The sequence below is a fragment of the Zootoca vivipara genome, chromosome 1, assembly GCF_965207765.1.
Source record: "Zootoca vivipara chromosome 1, rZooViv2.hap1.1, whole genome shotgun sequence".
NCBI lineage: Eukaryota > Metazoa > Chordata > Lepidosauria > Squamata > Lacertidae > Zootoca > Zootoca vivipara.
In genome coordinates, this window is record NC_142582.1 from 7,091,441 (window position 1) to 7,116,357 (window position 24,917).

The 24,917-nt window shown below is 41.8% G+C and overlaps 2 protein-coding genes across 3 annotated transcripts; one reads left to right on the forward strand and one right to left on the reverse strand.

Moving 5' to 3' along the window:
• Positions 1–238: 238 nt before the first annotated feature.
• LOC118084925 (uncharacterized) lies at positions 239–9,588 on the reverse strand. 2 transcript variants are annotated; one of them, XM_035115108.3, is made up of 7 exons: positions 8,989–9,588; positions 7,837–7,991; positions 6,482–6,657; positions 5,674–5,800; positions 1,692–3,881; positions 640–748; positions 239–447 (listed from the first exon to the last, which is right to left on the reverse strand). In XM_035115108.3, the coding sequence occupies exons 2-7, from the start codon at positions 7,976–7,978 to the stop codon at positions 336–338; spliced, it is 2,856 nt and encodes a 951-aa protein (XP_034970999.2). In that variant the 5' UTR covers positions 7,979–7,991; positions 8,989–9,588; the 3' UTR covers positions 239–335. The 2 variants fall into 2 exon arrangements, with proteins under 2 accessions (XP_034970999.2, XP_088525749.1); XM_088669623.1 differs by having other exon boundaries at positions 3,541–3,881; positions 8,989–9,514.
• A 23-nt stretch (positions 9,589–9,611) lies between these two features.
• C1H2orf80 (chromosome 1 C2orf80 homolog) lies at positions 9,612–24,661 on the forward strand. Its single transcript, XM_088669724.1, has 9 exons — positions 9,612–9,643; positions 11,571–11,705; positions 15,220–15,314; positions 15,504–15,585; positions 17,056–17,142; positions 18,616–18,699; positions 19,268–19,345; positions 22,567–22,654; positions 23,763–24,661. The coding sequence occupies exons 3-9, from the start codon at positions 15,268–15,270 to the stop codon at positions 23,834–23,836; spliced, it is 540 nt and encodes a 179-aa protein (XP_088525850.1). The 5' UTR covers positions 9,612–9,643; positions 11,571–11,705; positions 15,220–15,267; the 3' UTR covers positions 23,837–24,661.
• Positions 24,662–24,917: the final 256 nt, after the last annotated feature.

Below are 24,917 nucleotides of genomic sequence, written 5' to 3' on the forward strand. Positions count from 1 at the left end.
TCCAAAATAATCCTTGCACTTGGAACAGGTGTAGGGTGGCTGGGTAACTTGCAGATCTAGTGCAAGGCCCTAAGCAGCATTTAAATGGGGTCATGTCTTCGCTGGAACTCCGCTTTCGACACTTTTATGCAAGGTAATAGTCCTATATTGTCTGGAATGAGATGATCTGCAACTCAATAAAATGTTAAACGTTCTACATTCCTGGAGTTCTGACAGGCTTTCAAACATCCAATTGAACTTTTTTTTAGGGGGGGGATGTTTTATTTCTGAAAAACAGTAACAAACTTGTTTCCTACTAAAAACCTTGAATTTGCAACAGGGTTGATTTCCTCTTTTTAGGTTTTCTTGGACTTTCCAGATCCTCTGGTCAACCTCTTTCTTTTAGTGTTGTACACAGGGGACCCGGGGTAGATAGAATATGTAAATGGGTCACCACGCCTCAGTTTGCTGCAGCAGAGAAGGGAGAGGAGCAATATAATTTGTTGTACACAGACTGTTTTTTGATTTTTATATTCCGGAAAACAGCACCCCCAGCAAGACAGTCAAGGTTTCAGGCTGCAGATACCACAGGATTCCCATGAACTGTATTTCAACTCCCTCTCTTATAAAAGGGCACTTGGCATCAAACAGAATACTCACATGTTGATCTTGGGCAGTGCATAGCAAACTTCTTTTGTCTGTCTTCTTGGCCGTGTTGGAGGTGATTCCAGAGGGATAGAATTGGTCGAATCTTGCAGGACCTTGTCCTCTGTGAAGAGTCAGGAATTGATCACTGCTTAAGCTACACTGGGACTCCATGTTAAACCTATTAAAAATAAATAAACTCAGAATATCCAGTCAATTGAGAGTTAAATGTTATGCCTGATTGGCTACCAAATTGGGTTTTATTTTAAAAGCAGTAGTTTAAATTCCACATGGTTCCCAACAGCAAGTGGTTACTAATGTTCTCCTGTTCCCAAAGGTGCAGGTTTATTTCCTAAACAAGGTATCATTCAGATATTCACATATGCAGCACACATGCAACTTGTGCAAAACATCCCTGGATTCCAGGACACCTCTTTAACATAAATATTGCTTCCCATACTTCTCCTCTTCTGCTTAAAGCACAAGCACAGCAGCAAAGGAAGCTCCTTTGTGGACATGGCCTTAATACCTAATAATGTTCAAGAAACACCCCCTTCACGCAAGCTTAAAAAGCAGGAGAAAAAACCAGCACACTATCCTTTGCTTGCATCTTTGATTCTTGGCTTTGGGCAATTTATGGATATTGTAAGGGAGCACAAAGCAGCTACCAGGTTTCTTAGCTGGACTTCCATCCCCCTCCAATCATGGCGAAGAAAACAAGTAAAAAACCACCTGTTTCTTTACTTTTTGCATTGACAAAAGTCTAGCACATGTATAGGGCAAACTTCCATCCAACCATAGGCCATTTGCTTTCCTGAGCTTTCTCACAGTGAGCTGCCACTATACTGTACTGCAGTCTAGCTTTCATTTTAGGTGCCGAGCAATAAAAGCTCTGGGCTGGTTGGGAGAGAAAACCGGACCTGCAGATTAGCTTAATCAAGCGAACCCAATAGGAGTGCAGAGATTTGCACACAGAAAGAGGTGAATGCTGAGATTTAGATGGAGGGCTTCATGCCCCCCACCGCAATTCACCTATTGAACATCAACAGCCCCTTTTCATCACTCACCTTTTCCTTGTGCTGTGTTTTGCAAGGTTTCAGGAATTGCATGTGCTGTCTTTTTCTCACATCTGCCAGAAGCCACTTGCTTTGAATCATTTTTTAAGGCTGTTGAGACTTTGGGCACCTGATTTTGAAGTGCATAATGTAACTGAACAGAACTACAAGAACGAGGTAAGGTGGTCTTAGAAAGACCAACTGCAGAAGACTCAGGAGTTTTGGGACATACAGCCACAGAATCAGCCAGAGGTGAAGCCTTAGGAAGATCCTTATGGAAGGAATCTTGCAGAGTCCTGGAACCTGAAACGTGGAGAGACAGACATCCTACCTGATCTGCTGAAGTGATTTCACGTTCCTCTGAGTTCTGAAGGGCAAAAACAGAAGCAACATTCTCTTTTGACATATCATTTACCGTGTGTGCTCTCTTGTTTAACTTCAGGGTGAAGTCTTTCTTCCAGGGAACCACAGGACTGTTGACACCCCAAGATTTCTTGTCTGAGGAGCCACTCTTTGTTTTGCTTGAAGAAGAAATGTTCTCAATAGTCGAGGAACCCTGAACCTTTGGGACTGTGTTAGCAGAGTTCCTACAGTCACTGTTAGGAGGAGCATCACCAGTCAATGAACCTCGAAATGCAGAACGCGCATTTCCTGGAGAGAAAACGGGGGTTGCATCTGCTTGACTTGTCGATTGAGAAGTGAGACTCAAATTCTTTCTCTTCCTTTTATTGACTCTTTGAGCACTCAGACCCATGTCCGTTTCCCCATGTTCGATCCCTGCATTATCCTTGCCCGCTTTAACTGTTTTGTGTTTGTGGCCTCCTTTAGCCTTGGTTTCTTGAGGCTGCAGTAGCTCCATCTCATTGATCTCCTGTTGTAAACAAATTTCCTGGGTCTTCTTCCTGGGCTTTTTATGCTTCACATTCAGATCCAGTGTTGCTTCTTCGCCAGGAATCTGCTTTTGGAAACCAATCGACTGTTTTGTAGCAAGAGCATGCAGTGGTGCTTTGTTGCTTAACAAGCTAAACTCCGGACTTCGGAACACAATTCCTCGATCCTCTAAGTTTTCCGAGGGTGCATTTCCTTCATGTGCAATGGGAGCACAATTGTTCTGATAATCTAAAGGACCTGGCTCTAACACAGAGGTCCTTCTACAACTCCTGGTTTTATCAGAACATGGGGGAGTATGCTTCACATTGCAGGCATAGCTTTTTCCATCTAATATAGAGCTAGACTCTACACTTTGGAACTGACTTTCTAGATTCTTCATTTTTTCCAAGAATGTTCTTTTTTTTGTTTCCTGGATCAAAGCACTGCGTTCATCTACATTGCTTAGAGAAGTCTGATCCACTACATAGGTCCTTCTGCAATCCCTGTTTTTATCAGAACACTGGGGAGTATGTTTCACATTGCAGGCACTGCTCTTTTTATCTTGTAGTTTATTGCTTAATGAGATAGTATCTGGATTTTGGAACTGACTTTCTGAATTCTTCATTTTTTCCAAGAATGTTCTTTTTTCAATTTCCCGAGTCAAAGTGTTGCAGTCATCTACCTGCTTTGGAATAGTCTGGTGCACTACACATGTCAGCCTGCAACTTCTGCCTTTATCACGGTGCTGGGTACTATCTGCCTCCTTCTGACCGCAGCTGTTCAGTGGCAGTCTTTCTTCCAGAGAATCGACTTGACTTGACTCTTCAGTGTGACGTGCAGGCTCAGGAATTGTCATCACGCTATTGTTCGATTCGGAGGTTTTGTATGGTACTACCACAAAAGTACTCCTCCTTCCACTGTTATCATTATCCAAGTGTCCTTTCAGCTGCCTGAAAGCAGAAGAGCTCCTGTGCGCATTCCCCATACTCACTTTTTTTACAGCTGTGGTTTCATTGGCTTTGATCATCTCATAGCTTTTATTATTGGTGTCCGGTGCCAAACGCTCACCAACCTGACCGACTTCAATATACTCTTTAACAACCTGCTCCGATTCCTTTGTCCACTGAAGCGTATCTGATGACTTCTTTTGAGAATCACCTCCAGGTGCAGCTGATGAGCTGCGCTTCTTCCTCTGAGTCACGTGACCACCTAATAACAACACGCTACCACTGAATGGTGCTGTAGTCGCCTCGCAGTGCCGCAGAGCTGAACTGTTACTCAGGACGGACTGCAGGCAGCTCCTGGGACATCGTGGTGTTCTCAAAAGGTTTTCTACAATGGCAAATAGCTTAATTTAGTAGGTGAACACAAACTTGCTTTTTTTTAAAAAAAACATTAACATTCCATTAAGCTTGTGCAGTAAGAAAACAAGAAAAATAGTTCTCAGTCTAACCAAGGGTCCATCTCATTTCCAACAGAGACCAGACAGGTGCTTCCAGGGAGCCCACAAATAGGGCTTTAAAGCAACACCCCCCCTTTCACATTGCGTGCCACACCCCACAATCAATATTCAGACATTATACTAAACAATGGCAATGTTTAGTATGCAAATGAGCCTAGCTGCTTCCTGGACTCGTGCATTTTTCATTTCCCTCACACAACCGAGGAGTTCAGAAGAATTTGTTTCCATTTTCTGTTAATTGTGGTTTCCCATTTTGTCTGAACCAGGAATTGTAGTTAGTGGTGAATCTAGTTAGCTTCAACAAGCCAGCTTTTTAACCCACATAAGTGTGCATACAATTGTTTCCGTGTGTGTGTGTGTGTTTTGACGTCTATGCCCATTCTGTAATTACAAAAGCTTTTCGGTGGCAGCCGTCAAATGGCACTTCATGAAGTCTTTGCTATTCTTTAAAGCACACACCAAACAGCAAGGGATTATTTTATACAACTCTAGACCTAACTCCAAAAGCCCACTGCAAGTGATCTGATCAAACCTCAGGCAAAAACAAGCTGTGGGTCCCATTGCGTGAAGGGGGGGTGAGAAGAAGGAAGGTGGCAGCAGCATTAAGTGAAAAAGGGGTAAGCAGCCCTGCCTACTTTTCACTTTGCCCCCACTCAGCTCTACCTTCAGCTCTTCTGCCAGCTGACATATAATTCCCTCATCAGAAAAAAAAAAGTTTGCCTGCTTAGGAAAAATGGTATTTGGTACTGAAGACAGGCAAAGCTATGCCTTTTATTGTTGCCTACATTTAGTGTAACATAGTCTGATGCAATAGGTGGTTTTCCATCCAGACCTCCACGATGTAGTCTTGGCCAAATCTGCTTGCCATTCCTTATCCACAGCCCACAACTGACTTTAACTTAAGGACCATCTCTTGGGACCCTAACAAACCCTAAAGACAAAGTTATAGAAATTTGGCTCCTCTTTCTTCCCCCAAATGCTCACAGGATTGTAAGAGAATAATTAAGCATGATGCACACTGAACCTATTGCTCAGTACTGAAAAGGAACAGAATTGTGGATTCCTGACTGGTATACTGCCAACACCCAACAGCACAGTAAATAAATACATAAGTGACGCAGATTCCCATCTTGCACCACTGAGTACAGAATATGGGCAGTTTCAGGGTCAGGTTGAGCCAGGAGTAACTGGAAACAGTTCCCCGATGATTCTGTACCACATCTGTAGATAGAAGGAAGAGAGAACCTCAGCGCCACGTAAGCTCAGGCCATGAATAAAATGTGCAGCCTGATCTTATACATGGTTACTCAGAAGTAAATCCCACTGAGTAGGCTTACTCCCAAGACCACAGCTGTGGCCGTCCCAAGCATATGGCTTTCCAGTTACATGTGTGTCTCACTCATACAGGGGGTGCTATGTTTAATTTATGGATGTATTTATATACGACCACTCGCATAATATATCAAGGAGGTGCACAAAATAAAAAGCGTAAAACAATGCAAAATCACCACAAGAGTGAGTGGCTCACCTAAAAAGAAATTCAACAAATAGATTTGTCAGCATAAAAAGGTTTTCAATAGATGTTTGAAGGTTATTGGGGTTGCCTGCCAGATGTCTGCCGCATACAGCCAAAGTAATTATATGTTAAAAGCTCTTTTATACCACCAAAAGGCGTGTCCAGATCAGGTGCCAATGCAGCTTCATCCTCTTCATCCTGAGGTCTGCTCAGCTTGATTGCTATTTGCAAGTGGCTATTCATATATTGCTGCAGTTCATTAATAGATTTGTTCTGCATATAAACAAAAAAGGTTAACTTTTTTAAACCTATCGAGTTTAAATAAAAAACAAGCAAACCAGGCCTAATAAGCACTGGAAAGCTTAGGTTGAAGACTCTTTACAGAAGCAGTTAGAATAATGTTCTTGTTTTTATTATGCATTTTGTGTTTTCATTTTGAATTTTAATGCTGTGAAGTGCCCTGAGCTCTTTGGAAGAGGAGCAGTATACAAATTAACCTAAATAACATTCCTAATAATTTCCCCATGGGTTTTTAATAGTTTTAAATATGATTTTATCTCTGTGTTGTAAAGCATGTTGATCTATTAATTAATCCATGAATCTTGATCCATAAATTAGTAACAAGAGCTTCCAAAATTTAACAAAATATGTTTCTCTACAGTTGCCTCTCGTTTCTTATGACTTTGGTTCTCATGGACCTTATCAAGCATTTATAGGATATACCATGCCAATGCGTGGATACCCTTGACCAAGGTTCCCTAATCCAGCCTTCTGTGACTCAAGACACCCAATTCCTCGTTACACCCTTCCAAAATGCTAATAGTTGGGTGGGTGTGCCAAACTAGGTCTTTGACCCGGGTGAAATAAAGCCTAGTTTCACCCCTGGTTTAAGCACCATTGAAGAAAAGGCTCCAGTTACCACAGAGACAAAGAACATGGCTGCAAATACCGTACCACAGAGAAGAGCTTTCGGCGCAGGGAAGCATTTTCAAAGTGACACAACTCCACTTCTTTCTGCAGTAGCATCTTCTCAGCAATTAGTCTTTGACTAGCTCCCTTTGCAGCATTGAGAGCCAAAGCCAATGCTTTGTTGTTCTGTTTTAGGGAGAACTTAATTATAGAGGAGTTATCTGCATTTTTCAAAAGAGGGAGAGAGAGAGAAATGGGTGGGTTTTGTTAGCTTTACTGGCCAACCCTTTCCAAAGCTTTGCCTTATCAAGACAAGAACAACAGAAGTCGGCAGCCAAAATTGGTAGGTAAACTCCAATCAACTTATGAAACCTGTGTACCCTGCCACAGACTTATGCTGTATATTATGAACCAAATTCTTACTTGTCTCCCCCTTGGCAATCAGCAGTGGCTTGGCATGGTTGAACAAAGGCAGTTTCAATCACTATGATTATGCTGCTGTTTAGAGCCGTAAGACCTGTGCCATAAATCAGACATCTTTTTCAAAGAACACACAAAAAGTGGAACTGTCAAATGCCACTTCACTGGGACTGAAAACACAGCTAGGGCCAGTGGTGATACTGATAAATCACTTCCTGTGCCATTTTTTCTTGAGTGGTCAAATCTTCCCCAATCCTGCTAACACCAGGGTTATCATCTTCTCTCCTCCTCCCTCAATTTACAAAAACCTAGTGTTTCTCCACATTGCAGGGATATGCACCAGCATCAAGGCTGGCATTCCCTGAACCAGACTCATGCAAATACACAGCACTCCATCTGTATAACCAACTCAAGCTGCACCATCTGTGGTTTTGCTGTGCGGAACAGGTGTGTGGGGGGGGGGAATAGGTCCTATAAGGCTTTTGTTCTGATAATGCCCTATATTGGCTGTGCTTGCGGTTGAAGATTAAACCTTTCTAGCATGTAAGCTCAGCTCTGTGATGGGGAAATCGCCCCATAGTCCAGCCATGTGATGGATTTAAACCTCTTGCCTCGGCCCATTGCTGACAGGGATGAGTGTGCATCTGTGTTTGTTTGTTTGTTTGTTTTTGTGTGTGTGTGTGAGAGAGAGAGAGCGCCAACCTGTTGGAGGTTTTTCAGCAGGAGTTGGATTGCCATCTATCATGGATGCTTTAGCTGAGATTCCTGCATTGCAGGGGGTTGGACTAGACTGAGGACTCTCTACAATTCTGATTCTGTATGTAAGTGTGGTATGTATGCATGAGTTTGATGACCATTTTAGTCACATTCACTTAGGCTGTAAAAGCTCAGCAACTCTTGTCTTATAACTCACCCCAATAGAATAGTCCAGGTCGCCAGAGCTCAAGCATAACAAATTATTTTTAAATACTGCCACTTACTTATTGTTTTTGTTTTGATCTTTGATGCAAGAGAAGCATTCAGCTTTGCCGTCTTCATAGCACCATTTTTCTTTTCCTTCATCCGTTCCCTGACTCCACTTGTGAAGGAAATGGATGTTTCTTCTAGTGCCTGAAGTAACATTTTTCAGGCAGTCCTGCCAGTTGTTCAGAAAAAGAAAAGTCTGCCATTATCATCCTTTATATTTACAAGATACTCTACCATCATTACCGTATCTTTCAGAAGCAGACTGAAAGTGGGGTAGCAGTTGAAGTGTCAAAACAGTTCTAGGGAAAATCACGTTCAGAACCTCATTCCTCCATGAGGTTCCGGGGGGGGGGCAAGACATTGGGCAGGCCATCATCTCCCAGTGCAGCCTACCTCACAGGGTTGCCTTGAGACTTAAAAGGGTGGTGAGAACAATACACATTAGCCTGGTTACTGTGCACAATATAAACATAATACATTAATAGTAGTAGTAGTAGTAATAGTAATGGTATTAATAATTAAGAAATGGCTGTCAGAACAGTTTCTCCCTTGCTATCACACTGACACAATGCCACATCTTTTTTTAAAATAAATATTTATTAATTTCCCATACAAACATATATACATAACAAATCATACAACACAAAAACAATACAATAAACAACAAATTAAATAAAAATAACATGAAACATACGACATATTACAATCAACTAACAAATTAAAATCTATAACTTCCAATCATTCTCATTATACTGCTTATATTAACTGTATTCTCTTGCACAGATTTATGTTGTTTCATTCCATAATCCAGAACGGTATCTAATACATTTTTTGCGACAGGTGACAGGTTAAAACGTTTCCCTTCAACCAGGCATTTGGCTTTTGAAATGTGTTTGTGGGAGGGGGGTTACTGGCTTGTTTGTGTTTTATGTGTTTTGTATCCTGTATTTTTCTGTTGTGAACTGCCCTTCGGGGTCTTCGGGTGAAGGTTGCCCCATAGGTTTAATAAATAATAAGTGCATTTTTAAACAGAATAAAGCCAAAGAAAAGTGGCTGAGGAAGCAAAGGACTTAAGGCTAAGGTGGCAGTGTTGTACATGCATATATATATACATCCCCCCCCGCCCCCGAAGCATAACCATTAAATTATAGGGAAAACATACTTACCAGTATTCATTCAATATATTTTTTTAATATAACCCTTGCTCAGGCAACCCTGTACAATCCTCCAAGTGGCCTCAGCCTCCTCCGAAAAGCGGGACTTTAGTTAGTACAGTACTTCATTTTGAAAGAAAACAACAGCAACAAAGATTCGCTAGGGTTGCCGTACCCCTTGATGCCCTGGATAAAGAAAGTCCGCTTTTGCTCTTTCTCTCTCCTTTCCTTTCTTCTAATATCTAATTTATTCGCAACGTTCTGCGCTCAGCGCTGTAAGCAAAAACCGCGTTTGGGTTTGGAGTTTATCATGTGATCCGCTCCAAGCGACGGGATTGGCTCTTCCGTCGGCCGCTGCGTTGACTCCGCCCCCTTCACCTTCCACGAACTACGGCGTCCGGATTTCCTGGAGGGGCTGGGGCGTTTCCTGTCCTAAATTTTAAAAGGAACAAAGTAAATAAAAACGTGTTGTTGTCGTTTGTGCGCTCTTAAGAGCCGCTCTGCGCGGCCGCTTTGTTCCACCGGCAGCCCTTGGTCCGCTTGCCTGCCTCCCGCATGTGAGGGAAGGGCGAGGCCTAACAGTCCCTCGAGGTGAGCGGGCTGCGTCGCCATGGAAACCCGCGCAGCTTCTGCCCAGAGATGAGGGCTGGCCTGCCGGTGAGGCAAGGTGAGGCGGCAGGATGCACAGGGGCAGCAGATCTCAACGTAGACCTTTTCTTTCCTCCCTTCGCTCGCCCCCTTTTCCCTGGCGAGGACCAAGAGAATGCCATTTTCAGGTGCCAAAATCTCTTGGGCCAAACCAGCGCTTTTTTCCCTAAAAAATGTTTGGGGTACTCTCATTTTCCTACTCATGTTGAAATACTGCCCCTCAATGAGGCTAAACTTAGATTCACAAAATGTTTAGGGGTACCCCTGCTCCCCAGGGCAAATTGTCCCACCTTTACTTCTGTCATTTTCCAAACACCTTCTTTCAGGTGTCAAAAATTGTTGGCAATTTTAATGTTCAGATTTAGGACTTTTTTAAAAAAAAATCCCACAGAGGACAGTACCTCAGAAACAAAAGCAGCAGATCCAGCATTGCAGCATTTTGGACAGCTTTGCACGCAGCATTTTGAGAAAACCAATGGAAGAAAGTGTGTAACGGATCTCTAGTCAGCAACTAGCTTTATCTACAGGGTAATTCTTTCCAAGGCCTCCCTCCCGTATTCTTCAAAGTTGAGTTCTGGTGGGTTCTGCTGCCCCAGCCACGGTTCGCTGAATGTGCCATGTATTCCTTGGGGCTGGCAAGAGGTGAAGCATTCCATATTTTTACAGGCAAACTAATAAATTGTTCAAATAGGACGAGTTAGGGGATAGATCTGGCCCTTGGACTTCCAGCTGCAAATCCCTACAATAGAGGACAGAACTTCAGTGCTTTGAATAGCACTGCAGACTTCTGCTGCAGCTCATGTTCTAAAGGTATAATCCGATGCATGTTTGAGCAAATCCTACTATTTGATGGCACTACTATTTGATGGCACTTAACTCCCAGGAGAGAGTGCAGCTTTTAGTCAGTTTGCAGTGGCTGTCACACATTTCAACACGTTGTTGCACCTGCATTCACACACACAAAAATTGCAATTGGTCTTCATATTCTGTATACGATAATACTGTTAGGAGTTTGGGCGGCAGGGGTAGGCTTGTATGCAAGGGCCCCTTCTAATTCCTGGATCCAGCAAGTGATAAAAGTGGTAAAACAAGGATTCAAATTCTTGAAATAAGACAGGCCAGCTTCCTGGTGAGGTAGTGGCCTGAGTATGGGTCATTAAGGTAACAAATGAAGTTGCTCTGTGCCAGAGTGGAGAATTGAGTTATATTGTGAGCTAAAAGCTGGGAGTAAAGCGGCAGGCTGGGAAGCCAGAAAGACAGAATGCCTGATTTCTGCTTGAATCCAAGGTTGTGGCTATGGGAGAAGCAAGACCTTTTTGGAGTGTTAATGGTGTGAACCCCTCCATCGTGGGCTCAGTTTGTATATATGTGTAACTAAACCATATATCATAAAGACATCACAGTCTCCACTGTCCCTCATTCTGAGGAAAAACAAACCCTGGAAAAACAAACACCTGGAACCCTTGGAATCTTGCACCACTCAGAGATTGGGGTGTCGTGCAACAAATACTGTTGAGTTGAACGCTGCATTAAATTAAACACACTTAACATCCATTTGATTTCAGTGGCCTTAGGTGTGCTTCAATCCACACAGGATCAGGCTTCAAGTGTCCCTAGGAACATGTCAATTCTCTATTTTCTTGACACCTTGCTTCCTTTTGATGCAAGTGATTGTTGACGCAAACTGTTACATCCAATAAGGTGCATGGCAGAAGAGGGACCAGTTCTCATTTATCAACCAGCTGTCAGTGTTTCAGATAAAACATTTAGCTTTGAAATCCAATGCCTTGGCATGTAAAAGGATCTCTTGCACTCTGGCCCAGCAGCTCAGCCCCACGGGAAGCTGCTTGCTAGTACTGTGTTCTTTTTCTTAAAAATTCAGTTCAGCAATATTGTGTTTCTAAGCAACAGACAAATGGTTCATTCTCTTGCTTTCCCCGAGCAAGGCTTTCATTTCTGTTAAGGCTCAGCAGGACAAGCAAGAAAAGAATAACATCATCTGGACAGAAGGCTTTTCTAATGATACGGAGTCAACGAAATCCAGAACCTGAATCTTTTTAATAACCATTGCATGAGAAGAGGTAATGGCTTATTTTTCATCCATTTATGTAGAAGTACCACACTGCATCATCTTTAAGATGCTATTTAAGATGTTGCAATTTTTTCACAGCTGACAGTCAATTCATTTACCTCACTGCTAAATATACTCTGGTTTCTCTTCAGATCGTATAAATCTTTCACCTTTTACTGCTAAATGGACAGAAGGTAGCATGCAATTTTGCTTTCCAAACTAAGTGCTTGTAACTTGTAAATTTATTTTGATGTCTTTTTGATTTAGCCCAGGATCTCCCTTGAAACCCCAAATTTATTTTGTTGTTAATAGAAATGCAGTTTCATTAGAACAGAATGTGTAGATCTTATCATGCCAATTTAGGCTGTTAGAAAAAAAATTAGGATCTTGGAGAAGAAACAATAAGAATACTGTAACTCAACAGTTGCTCACAAAATAATTATCTTTCTTTCACACATCAGATATGTTTAAAATATGGTTTACAAGTATGTTAAGCATTCAGGTTTCAGTTATGGGAATCTGTGGGTGGGTTTTTGTTGTTAATAGAATTCATTTATGTTATCAGTATTTATAGTGAAATATCACCACCGGAATATATTACCTCTATTTTTTCTGTGGTTTCTTATCCTTATACATGTGCATGTATAGTAGGGAAATGTACCATTAATATACAGTGGAAGATTTTCATATTACTGTATTGGATCCTGGAGGAAGGTGTGTACAGGGAATAGGGGGTTGCCAAGGAAGAATTACATGTGCAATTTCTAGTTACTAAGCCAAAGAGAGCCCCCCAAATATGCATGCATGGTGTCCTACCAGGGACTAAATAGTCTTCATTTTTTTGTTACCTGCCTGGCCCCTCTGAGGTATCAGTCCATCTTCTGAAACAAATTAAAATCTTAACATAGAGGATTTGTCAAACACATAGCAGAACACAATCCAGGGTTGATGTTTGGTTTTGTAGGTCACAAGTGAGACCTGCAATTTCACAGGTTGCCCTGTCAAACCCAAATAAGTTCTTGTTTTAAGTATTAGTTTAAGGTAAAGGTAAAGGGACCCCTGACCATTAGGTCCAGTCGTGACCGACTCTGGGGTTGTGCGCTCATCTCGCATTATTGGCCGAGGGAGCCGGCGTATAGCTTCCAGGTCATGTGGCCAGCATGACAAAGCCGCTTCTGGCAAACCAGAGCAGCACATGGAAACGCCGTTTACCTTCCCACTGTAGCGGTTCCTATTTATCTACTTGCATTTTGACGTGCTTTCGAACTGCTAGGTTGGCAGGAGCTTGGACCAAGCAACGGGAGCTCACCCCGTCACAGGGATTCGAACCGCCAACCTTCTGATCGGCAAGCCCTAGGCTCAGTGGTTTAACCACAGTGCCACCTGGGTCCCTGTCTTAGTTTAAGACAGAAGGCATAATTTTGCTGTTCTTCTTTATTGCATATTGTTCATTCTTCATGAGTTCCTATATCTGTCCCCTTTTGTAAGTGATTTGTACTTTTGTGTGTTATAGGAATGCATATTCTCTCATCACTTTTTGCCCCCTTTGACTTCACAGAACCAGCCTTTTAGATGGACCCTTACTGTCTAAGGCTGCAGTTCTAACCCCACTTATCTGGGTGTTAGTTCTGTTGGATACAATAGGACTCACTTCTGTTCTGACTGGACATGGTTAGGATTGCGCTGTTAGTCCATTTGCATACATGATGTCAAAAAGCATTTTGGAGCACAACTTGCATGCTGTTGGTTCCACATGTACAGTACATTTCATTAATGTAGGATGCACAGTGAAACAGAAATTTCATTCTACAATGTCTAGCTAATGAAGTAATTTCAGTCTCAAGTATAGATGTTTTTACTCTTACACTTCTTATAGGACCAACCACAAACTATTCATTTGATTAAATCATGGTCATTACATAAAAATGAGCTGCCCCTAGATTCCAGTGCTTCTCCAACTTATAATTGCAAGCCTTCTCTCTCCACGTGCTCATTGGAGTCTGTAAATGCTATCAGTAAAAATGCACTTTTGCTTCTTTTTAAGGATAGAGCAATGAAGACTTAGAACACGCACATCCAACAGGTAGATCTTGATCTACCGGTAGATCACTGGACGTCTGTGGTAGATCACTGGTAGATCAGTGGCTCCCCCCAAAGAAGCTGAACAACTTTGGCTCCCCTAAAAAAATTCTACATTTTGACCCTTCACCCCCCCCCCAAAATGGGACTTCCCTCTTCCCTAAAAGAAGCTCAACAAGTTTGACCTGAACCCCACATAACAGGGTTTCCTTCCTTAAAAAAAAGCTCAACAACTTTGACCTGAACCCCCCAAAAAGGGGTAGATCACTGCAAGTCTTTAACTCTGAGTAGATCGCAGTTTCTTGGGAGCTGGCCACCCCTGACTTAGAAGAACCATTGCAGGAGACTTCAGAAGATGTCATGCTAGTAAAACAGTATATGGGGTACTTGGGACAAAATTAACAGCCACACCTTACATTAAACCAGCTTAAAATGTGTGTCTTTGTCCCTGATAGCTCTGAGCATTCAGCTCCAGATCTAGTTACAGGTAGGTAGCTGTGTTGGTCTGAGTCGAAGCAAAATAAAAAAATGGTAATGAGTTCCAAGCTTAAAACCATGGAGCCACCTGGGATGAACAAAGACATAGGATTCTCATCTTATTATGCATGATCAAGCTTTCTTTAGCGCCTCAGCCCTTGCTTTCCCCCTGCAGGACCAATTGCAGTCATCAGCAGTCGTTAACAGCCATCAACAGGTTTACCACTCCTATCAGCCCATCACCCATTCCCACCCACCCCCACCACCCTCTGTATATACATAAGGGTCTGACTCTTCTGTTTCAAGTGTATCTGAAGAAGTGTGCATGCACACAAAAGCTCATACCAAAATAAAAACTTAGTTGGTCTTTAAGGTGCTACTGAAGGAATTTTTTTATTTAGCTCCAGATCTGCAGCTCTAAACACACAACAATCTTTGTTCTCCTATTACAACTGTGCTCCCTCACTTTACTTGTTGGTCTTGCATTGCTGCTTGTGCAGAGTTTCCAAATCACGACCGTAGATAGAATGACAAATGCAGTAGTTGCAATGCCACGCTTGTCTACATGCAGCAGTAAATGCTCCATTCGTTGCATAGCATGCAGCTAAAATAAAAATAAAAAATCCTTCCAGTAGAACCTTAGAGACCAACTAAGTTTGTCGTAGGTATGAGCTTTCGTATGCATGCACACTTCTCAGATACCAGCTGTTAGCTTTGTAAAGACATGGTGGCTGCTGCAGCCGCTGCTAGACCTGAGTCACATTATGTGATAGGGGCTCCTTTTGGTAGCCTCTAATCAAGGAAGCTGGCTGGTCTGCCTACAGTTGGCTATGTATCTTGAAATTACCATACTAACAGGAGCAGAACTTGTAATACATGCCCTGAGAAGCTTACAATCTAATGACCTTCTAATTTTCCTTTATTGACTTACCTATCCTTAATGTCTTATGTTCATTCATTGTACATAGTTCATACCTAACTGGACCTTGCAACTGGCACGTGAAGAAAGAATACACATGTTAATGGAGAGAAAACGTTTGAAACAAGAGATTGAAAAGCTCTTGTAAGCACCACCTTCTTTCTTTTTTATATACTGTACTTTAAAGTAGATTTGCATCTAATAGCTGCATTTTATACCCCATGTGCATAGCACCTCACACTTTCCTCTCCCACCCCTGCACACACAGATAAATAATAATGCACTGAGTGGCTGAGCGTTGGTCCTAATTCAAAATTATTCTTTTCCTGGAAGGGGAGATTATGTTGGTGTTAGACTTCGAGAAAATGAATTTGACCCACAGGGAAAGAGGAAGACTACCTTTCTAGATGACTTGGTAAGCAACTACTTTACATTCTTGCTGGCTTTTAGCCAAAGACCTTTGGGGAAGGCTGCAGTTCAGTAGTAGTACAGCATCTGCTTTGCATGCAGACGCTTGCAGGTTAAGTCTCTGACATCTCTAGGTAGGACTGGGAGTGCTCCCTGCCTGGCAGTACGGAGGGGCAATGTAGACAGTCATTCGGTGCAGACAATCCTGAGCTAGAAATTGACTGACACAGTACAGTACAGTATAAGGCAATAGGGAGAATCCACGTGATGCATAATAACTATGATAATATTTTATTATCTTGTTAATTATGCTGTTTTAAATGTGACTTCCCTTAGCAATGTTTTTATTTATTTATTTATTGAAATGTTTAAGTTTTTTTGTTAACTTTGCATTAAATATGTATTCTGTAGTTGTCCTCCTTTGTAATGTTTTATTTTGAAATCTTTAAGATAACATTTTAGTTTTCTGTTAATTATGTTGCTTTGACTGTATATTCTATATTTGACTTTCTTCAGATTGCTTTATTGATGTTTTAATATTCTGTAAACCGCTTTGAGATTTTTCTTTAAAATATAAAGCGGTATAGAACTGAAATAAACAACAACAACAACAACAACAACATATCTAACGTCTTTATCAATCAGACAAACTTTTTCCCCCCACTAAGGAATGATGTATAAAGGATGTAATTTCCTTGCTTGTGGAGGAGGACCCTTTTGCTCATTGTGTCAGCTCTGTGCTCCTGGCAGACACGCTCATTGGACACAGCCACCAGTAGAGGTGGCCATTTAATTGTAGCATGCCAAAAAGTGGCATCTTCCATTCAGAAGTGAGTCAGGAGTAAAGGAAACAAATACTTTCATGGCGCACTGCAGCTTTGGCTGCATACACACTATACCCTTAAAACATATTTGAAACACATTCTTTCCCTCAAATAATTCTTTGAGGGATTTCTGCTCCCAGGGGGAGCGGGCCAGCAGTGGAAGCCATGGAGAGACAACAGAATGCTCCACCGCTGCCACCACTGCAGTCACTCAGGACAAACGCAGGCTCCCTGAGCTCAGCGGCAGCAGCACAGGCAGGGGAAATCAGGACATTTCAGGATCAAATCAGAAGCTGGGATGGCTTTCATAAATTAGGGGCTGTCCCTGGAAAATCGAGACACTTCCAGCTTTTGCACAAATGCACTGAACCATTGCAGCAACTAGTGCTGCCTATCGGGAACTCTTATTTGCAGGATAGGCTGTGTAACGTAACCAGAGATAACACAGACCCTGTGAGTCAACAGCACACATGTTTGAGCCGTGCTAAGTTCTCTTTTCAAGAGTAGGTGGTCAAGGCAATCGAAAAGTAGACCAAAGCAATCCAAACCTTGTGGGTCAGCGCCACACATGTAACACATTTGAGTTGCACTAAGCTGTTGTGCAAAGAAGTGATGTAGTTTGACATCACACACAAACTTTTTTTCTCTTCTAGGCTCACTATGACCTGGCCATAAATGTTGCTTTACCTTGGCTCAATGATTCAGAAGCTCAAATGCCTTGGGGAAAAGAAAAAAGGCAAGTGTAAGGTCTCACTGTTGTAGTGATGCTGTTAATATGCATAGGAAAGCGGTAGCCGGGGTTTTTTCCCCAGCTGGAACTCGCCAGAACCCAGTTCCGAGGAACCTCTCAGGTGGGCACCATTGCTATTGTAAGAGAATAAGTGAGTTCATGGTGAGTTTTGGCACCTCTTTTTCTAGAAAAATAGCACTGGCTTGAGCTGTATGTTTAATCCACTACCCATTTAAAAACCTGCATTTATGGGGCCCTCCAGATGGTCTTTTTATTGCAAATTCATGCTGATAGTGCTCATGATGCTATCCAAGTGGTCACACGAAATTCCACTCTCAATACTGTTTGCATCTGCAAAAGCTTTGGGGTAGTCACACTGCTTCGCTTCCAATCAGTGCATATCCCGTTACTTTCTGCTGAAATCTTGTAACTTTTTATTTCTCTCACACTCTGCTTTTGTTGCACTATAGCCCCTCCAAACAGCAATAATGTGGTGGCAATGGGAAAGCATTACAGAACAAACCAAAGCAGGATAAATTCAGCACTAATACATTATTACTGTATCAAAAATATGTTGCAAAATGCACCCACAATAAAACACCAGTCTGGAGGAACCCTAACTCTATTGATCTGAATGGAGACATGCCCACAAATGTTGGTAATATAGATTAATCTGGGTTTGTGTTAACCTATAAGGGTTATCTTATTTATCCTCACATTATCCTTTGTACATGAAGCTGGCCTGTATTGTGCTGAGTGACATATCTACAGGACTCTGAACTTGTGCATCACATAGTTTGCCAGATATTCCTTATGGGATCGGGAGGCCAAAGGGAGAAAAGACTTTAAAGGGATTGCCCTGTACTCCACAAACCTCTAGATCAGGCATCCCCAAACTGCGGCCCTCCAGATGTTTTGGCCTACAACTCCCATGATCCCTAGCTAACAGGACCAGTGGTTGGGGAAGATGGGAATTGTAGTCCAAAACATCTGGAGGGCCGAAGTTTGGGGATGCCTGCTCTAGATCTATAAAACAGAATGAACAGTCCTTATTCCAGAGCTCCAGACAGAAACATAGCTTGAAGGTTCCAAAACACTATGGAGCGTAAATCACAATTAACAGTCACACTTTTTCAATGCCTTAAATGGGATCCCAGGTAGAACAACCCAAAACTCCTTTGGATCCATTGGATCCCAAGTCAGCCCTGCTGCTGTCAGGTGACAGGACTGGGTGTGATTGCTGCAACAGCTCCAGGCTGGGGCAGCAATCTACCTGTCCTCCACATTCTGCCCTGATCATTGTTAAGGCCCACCAGGCAGTGGCTGAGTTTAGCATTGCCCCCTAAACCTAGGAAAGATTTGGGCTTTGATACCCTCCTCTTCAATTTCATCATGCAGGTGTGAAAACCACAGTACATATCACTTATAAATTGTTAGATAAATTTACCTGTTACTTTTTTCTTGATTTCATCTGGACAGGAAGCTACCATTTCATCGACGATATATTTATCCCAACCGAATTGAAAGAGAAGCTATGATTTTATCATCTTATGCCGGGATGCTAATGGTATAATCCTTTGTTTAAATACTGATTGTTTTAATACAAATGGTTGTGTGTAAGACTCCCAAGGAGGAAAAAGATCTTATCAATGAATAAAAAAATATTTTATATGCATTTTTCTTGCAGGCAAGTTACTGTTCTTTATTAAATTGAGGGTTGCAAAATTTGCCCTCTATTTCAGCACTATGCCTTTTTCTTTTCTTTTTTACAGGTAGGTAGCCGTGTTGGTCTGCCGTAGTCGAAACAAAATATATATTAAAAAATATTTCCAGTAGCACCTGAGAGACCAACTAAGTTTGTCATTGGTATCAGCTTTCATTTGCATGCACACTTCTTCACAACTTCTTTTCTTTTTTCTTTTTTCTACTCTTACTGGAGTAGAGCAAAACATTGGCTTTCAATCAGTGCCCTTACTCTGCCTGAGGGGAACAGTAGGACTGGAGAAAGGATGAGTTTTTAATCCATCTGCTTCTTCTGCCTTACAAATTTGGTGGGCCCTTACTGGTAGTTAGTTTTAGATAAAAAGCAGAAAGATATTTAAAACTAAAACTGGCCTGTACCACTGTTTCTGCAGAACAGCATTCCTGTTGAAGATGTCATTGGGATTTATACCACTGGAGCCTGTGCAACACATTGGCAGAGTTCTGCAAAAGTAAGTTGCATGCACATTATTAATCTGTTACCAGTTTTAGGCCGTGTGACAAACAAGCTTCCTTTCCTTCTGGGGGCATTAATCTACTGATACTGACCTTCCCTACTTGCATTATAAATTTAATCCCATGTTTACCCCATGCTTCTATTAAGGAGTTCAGGAATCAGTGCAGTCAAATGCAATTACCTATAGTATGGCTGTTTTTCCAGTTAATTTCAATTCAATCCCCGGCACCTCTAGCTTAAACAAGGAAAGGAAGGATCAGGTTTGTACTACAACTCCCATCACTACCAGCCAGCATGGCTAATGATCGGGGTGATGGGGGTTGTAAACAACAACATCTGGAGGACCACAGGTTTATCATCCCTGCCCTAAAGAGTCATTGGCCTTCAGTAGTGGGCACAATGAACAATTATAATCTTCATGATATAAGGCAGCTTCTTTTATTCCTGTGGATGTTGCCACACACACTGCTTTAATCAGGCATGTCCCAAGTCTGTTTGGGGGGGCCTAATCCAGCCCGCCAGTTGGTTTATTCTGGCCCCTCTAGCAGTTTATTTCCTGGGGTAAAATCCTAAAAAGAACCCTCAACAACTTCAATCCTAAAAAAAAGCTCAACAACTTTGGTCTTTGGTCGGCCCTCATGCATGTTCATTTCATCAAGTCTGGCCCTCTTTGAAAAAAGTTTGGACATCCCTGCATAGCTGCCAAGTTTTCCCTTTTCTCGCGAGGAAGCCTATTCAGCATAAAAGAAAATCCCTTTAAAAAAGGGATAACTTGGCAGCTATGCATCCCTGCCTTAAATGATACACAAACACACACACACACACCATTAACTTTTAATATAACTTCAACAAGTACAGCTAAAAATAAAACTGATAATATTGCAAGTATTGTTTCGTATATCGAAGTGGCGTGAAGTGTGTATGTGTAAGTGAAATCATAATATCATCTTTTTACTAATTTTGGGCCAATTACCTGAAATCTTATTGGCTCTTAGGCTTCTACATTGGTCATGTTGGGCTTTGCAGCTAGTTTTAATTAGTTAGCTTCTATCTTTCTATGCTCCTGGGGGACATGGAGAAACCCACAAAGTGTCTGTGTAAGACTAGTATACAAGCATATATAAAAGCCTTTTATATTTGTGTAATTGATCTTTTGGGAATGTTTTGTGCATTTCTCTCTCCTGCATAATATGATATATTCCCCAGGCTAAAATGCAGAAAAGGGGAAAAGCAATGAAAAGAATTTTCTATTTTCTTTTTGTTTCTTTTTCTTTACAAAAAGCTTGATACCAGCTGACACTATATGGAGAAGAATATTATATCAGTGAGTGTTCTGTAGAGAAAAACCATTTGTCATCTGGCTCAACTGAAAGTCATTGATAAAATGAGGTGCCCTTCTTGCCTTTGTAAATCTATAAAATCTTGCCAGACGTATTTTCAACCCAGCCCTCTAAAAATGTTTTTATTCATAACACTTAGGAGCCTTAAATGTGATGCTGAATTACACACACACATGAAAGGTGTCTAGATCATATGTTGGATTACAGCTCCCTCCCATCATCTCTGGGCATGCTGACTGTGGCTGATAGGAAGTCCCAACATCTGAAGGGCCGCAGGTTTCCCATCCCTGGTCTAGATACTTCCCATATTATCTGCAAGACTGCAACAGAGGGCAAATTAGCAGCTCAGCCCTCTTGTATAATACAGTACAGGAGAATGCATGTTCCATTCTTTGGGTTGGATTTTCAGTATTAGACTCTTTGCAATCATTTCTTTTCACAATTTGATTCATATAAACCTGTGTTGTACTGAGATTAGTCCAACTATCCTATTGCCATCTACTCCCAGCTGGCAACAGCTGTCCAAGGTCCCAGGCAGAATAATCTTTTGCAGCCCAACTACTTAAAATCCTTTAAGTAGAGATGATAGGAATTAAACCTAAGCATTCAGAGCATGTGCACTGACTTCTTAAAAAGAAAAAAAAAGTAATGTAATCTCTGCAGCTCTGGGATGCTATTATAGCTACTCTCTTTCTCCCTATGGACATGGTTTTGACATCAGTGTGTGTATGTCTTGATGTACTGTATTAGGCAGGCAATCCTACAAGCATTCAGCACACCTTCAGTATTAGCACCCTTTTTATTCACCTGAAACACTTTCCAGCTACATTTTAAAATATATTAAAATATCTGCACAATAGACTGGCCGGCTAAACCAGATGAGGGTAGCCAATGGGTCTCAAACCCTCAGTGAGTTAGGGACTTCCCCTGCATGTGAAGACAGGCTTTGGCAGACTAGAAAGATGACACCAATGGTGGGTCCAGTGGTCCAGAAGGCTTGTCAAACTGGAAAGGTAGCCCATCTAGGAGATGAGAAACTCTGATCCTAAACCTCTGCTGCCTTGTGGTATCTCTTCAGGAGAAGAAAGTGTTAAGGAGTAAACCCTACACAAATCTGGAATGGAGTCCCTAAGGGGGTGGCACCTTGTCCCCCTCCTTCCAACAACTCCTGCAGCCAAGCTGGTGCCAAATGTATTGCTCTGCTTTCCTTTGGACCCCATCAGTGAGGCCAAGTGGGGGGTCTTGTTGTCTGGCCAGCCCAGAACTTCCATATACATTGCCCAGGCTTGCGCCCTAGGGAGGTCACTTCATTTTGACTTCACCCCCAGAGGTGCACTCCATTGTCTCTCGAGATGAATGCCAAAAAGAAGTGCTTAAATAAGTGTTATAACACTAATTTTCAAAATGATATTTAAATCCCCTGCTATGTCTTACAGTGGAAGAGCTGTCCATAGGATGCCATCTAGTGTGCAAATAATGTTACTGTGCTAAGCTATATAGACTGTAGAAAAATAACTTTGGCTACATTTCAGAAGATCCCATAGTCTATGTCCTGATGTTAATTGAATCCTAACAAGATTCCATTGTTATGTGCCTAAAGAAAAGAATAGAAGACCAATGCAGCAGCAGAAATAAATCCTGATGAGATATTGCAAAGAGGAAAGTCAGAAATGGTGAACTAGAATGATAAATAATTAGAGCTTATTAATTGCAATAACCTACTGGTATTCTGATACCAAACATTTTCACCATGGTTTCTTCCAATAATCTCAGCATGTAAATGATGGCCTATAATACTGTAGTCACATATTTGCTGCCACAAGTTATGGGGGGAAAGTAAGGTACCAGTTTATGTGTGATTTTATTTAACCTGCAGGGTCACCGAATTCATCCTTGTAATCTCTCACTGCATCCTTTTGCCATGTTGACAGCTCCCCAAGCTGCAGAACATGCCAGGAAACAGAGTAAGTGGATATTACTTTCTCTCACAAAATTGTGTACTGGTTGTTATGGAGTGGGGGGGGGGAGAGTGATGAAGACTTGTTACTTCAGTTTTGCCAACAAGCAAATCTCTCCTATCTATCAGTCATTCTCTGCCACAATTGGGAGATAACTAAAAATAGCCTGCCAGTTTTTTGAGATTTTCCCCAAGTGGGATTGATGATGAGATAACTAGACCAATTGAACTGATAGGATAAACTACAACAATGTAGACATGACATTGTAATACAGTAGTGGCTCATTATTGTTGATTTGTATGAGTTTGGGTTTCTGGCCGAACATTTTTAGCTCATTAGACATCATTCAGGCATGGTACATTTCCCCCCAGACCTTCATGCCAACCCCAATGATGTTGCAGGTGCGGACTGTTGCTAATGTCATGGTACACAACTTCACAAACCAACGGTGGGAGTGCACTGGATGCAAAGTGAAGGCATACACAGTCTTTCCCTTTATGAAGTCTGAGCCCTTTCAAACAGCCTGTGATACTTTCCCCACAGCTTCTGCTGAAGGCTCCTTTAGCTCAAAGTCAATTCTTCATTTTAGTATGTGCTACTAAACTTCCAGCAGACAGATATCGCTATGCTTAGGGCTGTTTCTGTGTCAAATGGGCACAATTTGTTGCCAAACAGGGGACAGCTTTCTGAGGCTCTGCATAGCATGCATGAGTCTCACCTCCCTTCCCAGCTCACAGCTGGTGGGAATGGGTGTTACAATGACTTCCCTCCCTCATCACACCTGTCCTCAAACAAGAACCTGGACCTCTGTCTGCAGGGGGAACAGGATCATGAGAAAGAACTGCCGTATTTTGGCTGGCTATCAAGAGCAGACAAATTTGCATCCTCTTCTTAGTTCTGCTCGCCTTGAAATTCTTGGAGATTATCAAAGGACAGCCTTGGGCAGTAGTGAAATTAGACAGGGAATACCCAGGATTGGTATGCAGTTTCAGCAAAACATTTCATCCACATTCACTGTTGATCTTAGGAATCTTTCAGGAACATGTCAGCCAATTTCAAGTTAAATGACAAAGGAGGTGGGGGAATGACAATCTATTCTTTTCTCTTTTTTAAGGTGTCAAGTTCCACAGGACAGAAGCAAACAGAAATGCCACCAGCAACTCAAGAAAAACAATGGACACAATTTAGAAACAACCAGAACTTTTAGTTTAAAGAAAGGAAGATCATGAGAAAGTAGGTTTTTCAAATTAATCAAATGAGACCAGACCCCACTAACAACAGAGCTTCTGGTTTCAGGCAGCCTGGTCCTATCCATGTTTACTCTTAAGTTCGTGGGCTTTCAGATAGAATTGCAGCCTTAAGGTGCTGTTGGAAGTTACAGCTGTGCTGTCCCAGAACCTTACATTTAACAGGCTTCACTGTTGCTTTAGGAATTCCTACAGGTGTTTATCTCCCACCTCTATTTAGATATTTTAGGCACAGATTTCCAAAGTCCTGTGTAGTTAATGATAGAATTCCTCCATGGAGATGCCCCTCCATCGCTTTCCATCTCACTTACACTCTGCCTCCTCTTGGAATTTCACCATTGTGGCAGAAACCTCTCTCCAGTCGATAAAAGCAGGGGAATGTCATAAATAAAAACAATAATTTATCCAATGCAGCCTTTTGATTGCAGATGTCCTTCCTATCCATGACCCTGATAAGTTGTCCCAGTGCTTCTAATCCCAGTCACAGTAGTTTAATTAGCCTTCTCTGTTCTACTCATATTTAAACCTTAGAAGTTTCATTTCTGTAAACACAGCATACACATGTTGCTTTTCCCTATTGGCTACCAGTTTCATGTGTTAGAAAAAAGGGAGCTTCAAGCACTAGGAGCCAGGGAGTTTCCAACATTGCTTTAACAACAGTTGTAGCAGTTTAGTTTTTAGTTTTGTTTTCTTTCCACAACTCCAGTGCTTTTTTCTGGTGGTACTCAAATGTATGCCACAAATAAAAATAAATTTGATTATCTCATTCATGTTGTTTTGTTCCAAACTATTCAAATCTATTTCTGGATGGCTAGACTAACAGCCCTATTGAACTATGCAAGATTCACATTTGCTGTGAATTTGAGAGATACAAATTAGATTAAGGTTGATACTCTAGCAGCTCAATCAATCCCATATGAAGCCTCCAGCCAAGTAAGATCTAGAGAGGAGGCCCTGTTCCCGAAACCATATCCCTGAAAAGTTAAATCGAGGGGTCAATATATTTAGGTCTGCATGTGTAC

What these genes read in the sequence shown, in the direction of transcription:
- LOC118084925 (XM_035115108.3), bottom strand. Translation starts at nt 7,978, where the DNA reads ATGTTACTTCAGGCACTAGAAGAAACATCCATTTCCTTCACAAGTGGA. An exon ending in GCCGAAAGCTCTTCTCTGTG is followed by an intron (nt 5,801 to 6,481) that starts GTACGGTATTTG and finishes GTTTATATGCAG; the next exon opens with AACAAATCTATTAATGAACT. An exon ending in TCTGGACACGCCTTTTGGTG is followed by an intron (nt 3,882 to 5,673) that starts GTATAAAAGAGC and finishes TTGCCATTGTAG; the next exon opens with AAAACCTTTTGAGAACACCA.
- C1H2orf80 (XM_088669724.1), top strand. Translation starts at nt 15,268, where the DNA reads ATGTTAATGGAGAGAAAACGTTTGAAACAAGAGATTGAAAAGCTCTT. An exon ending in CAAGAGATTGAAAAGCTCTT is followed by an intron (nt 15,315 to 15,503) that starts GTAAGCACCACC and finishes TTTTCCTGGAAG; the next exon opens with GGGAGATTATGTTGGTGTTA. An exon ending in ATTGGCAGAGTTCTGCAAAA is followed by an intron (nt 19,346 to 22,566) that starts GTAAGTTGCATG and finishes TTTAACCTGCAG; the next exon opens with GGTCACCGAATTCATCCTTG.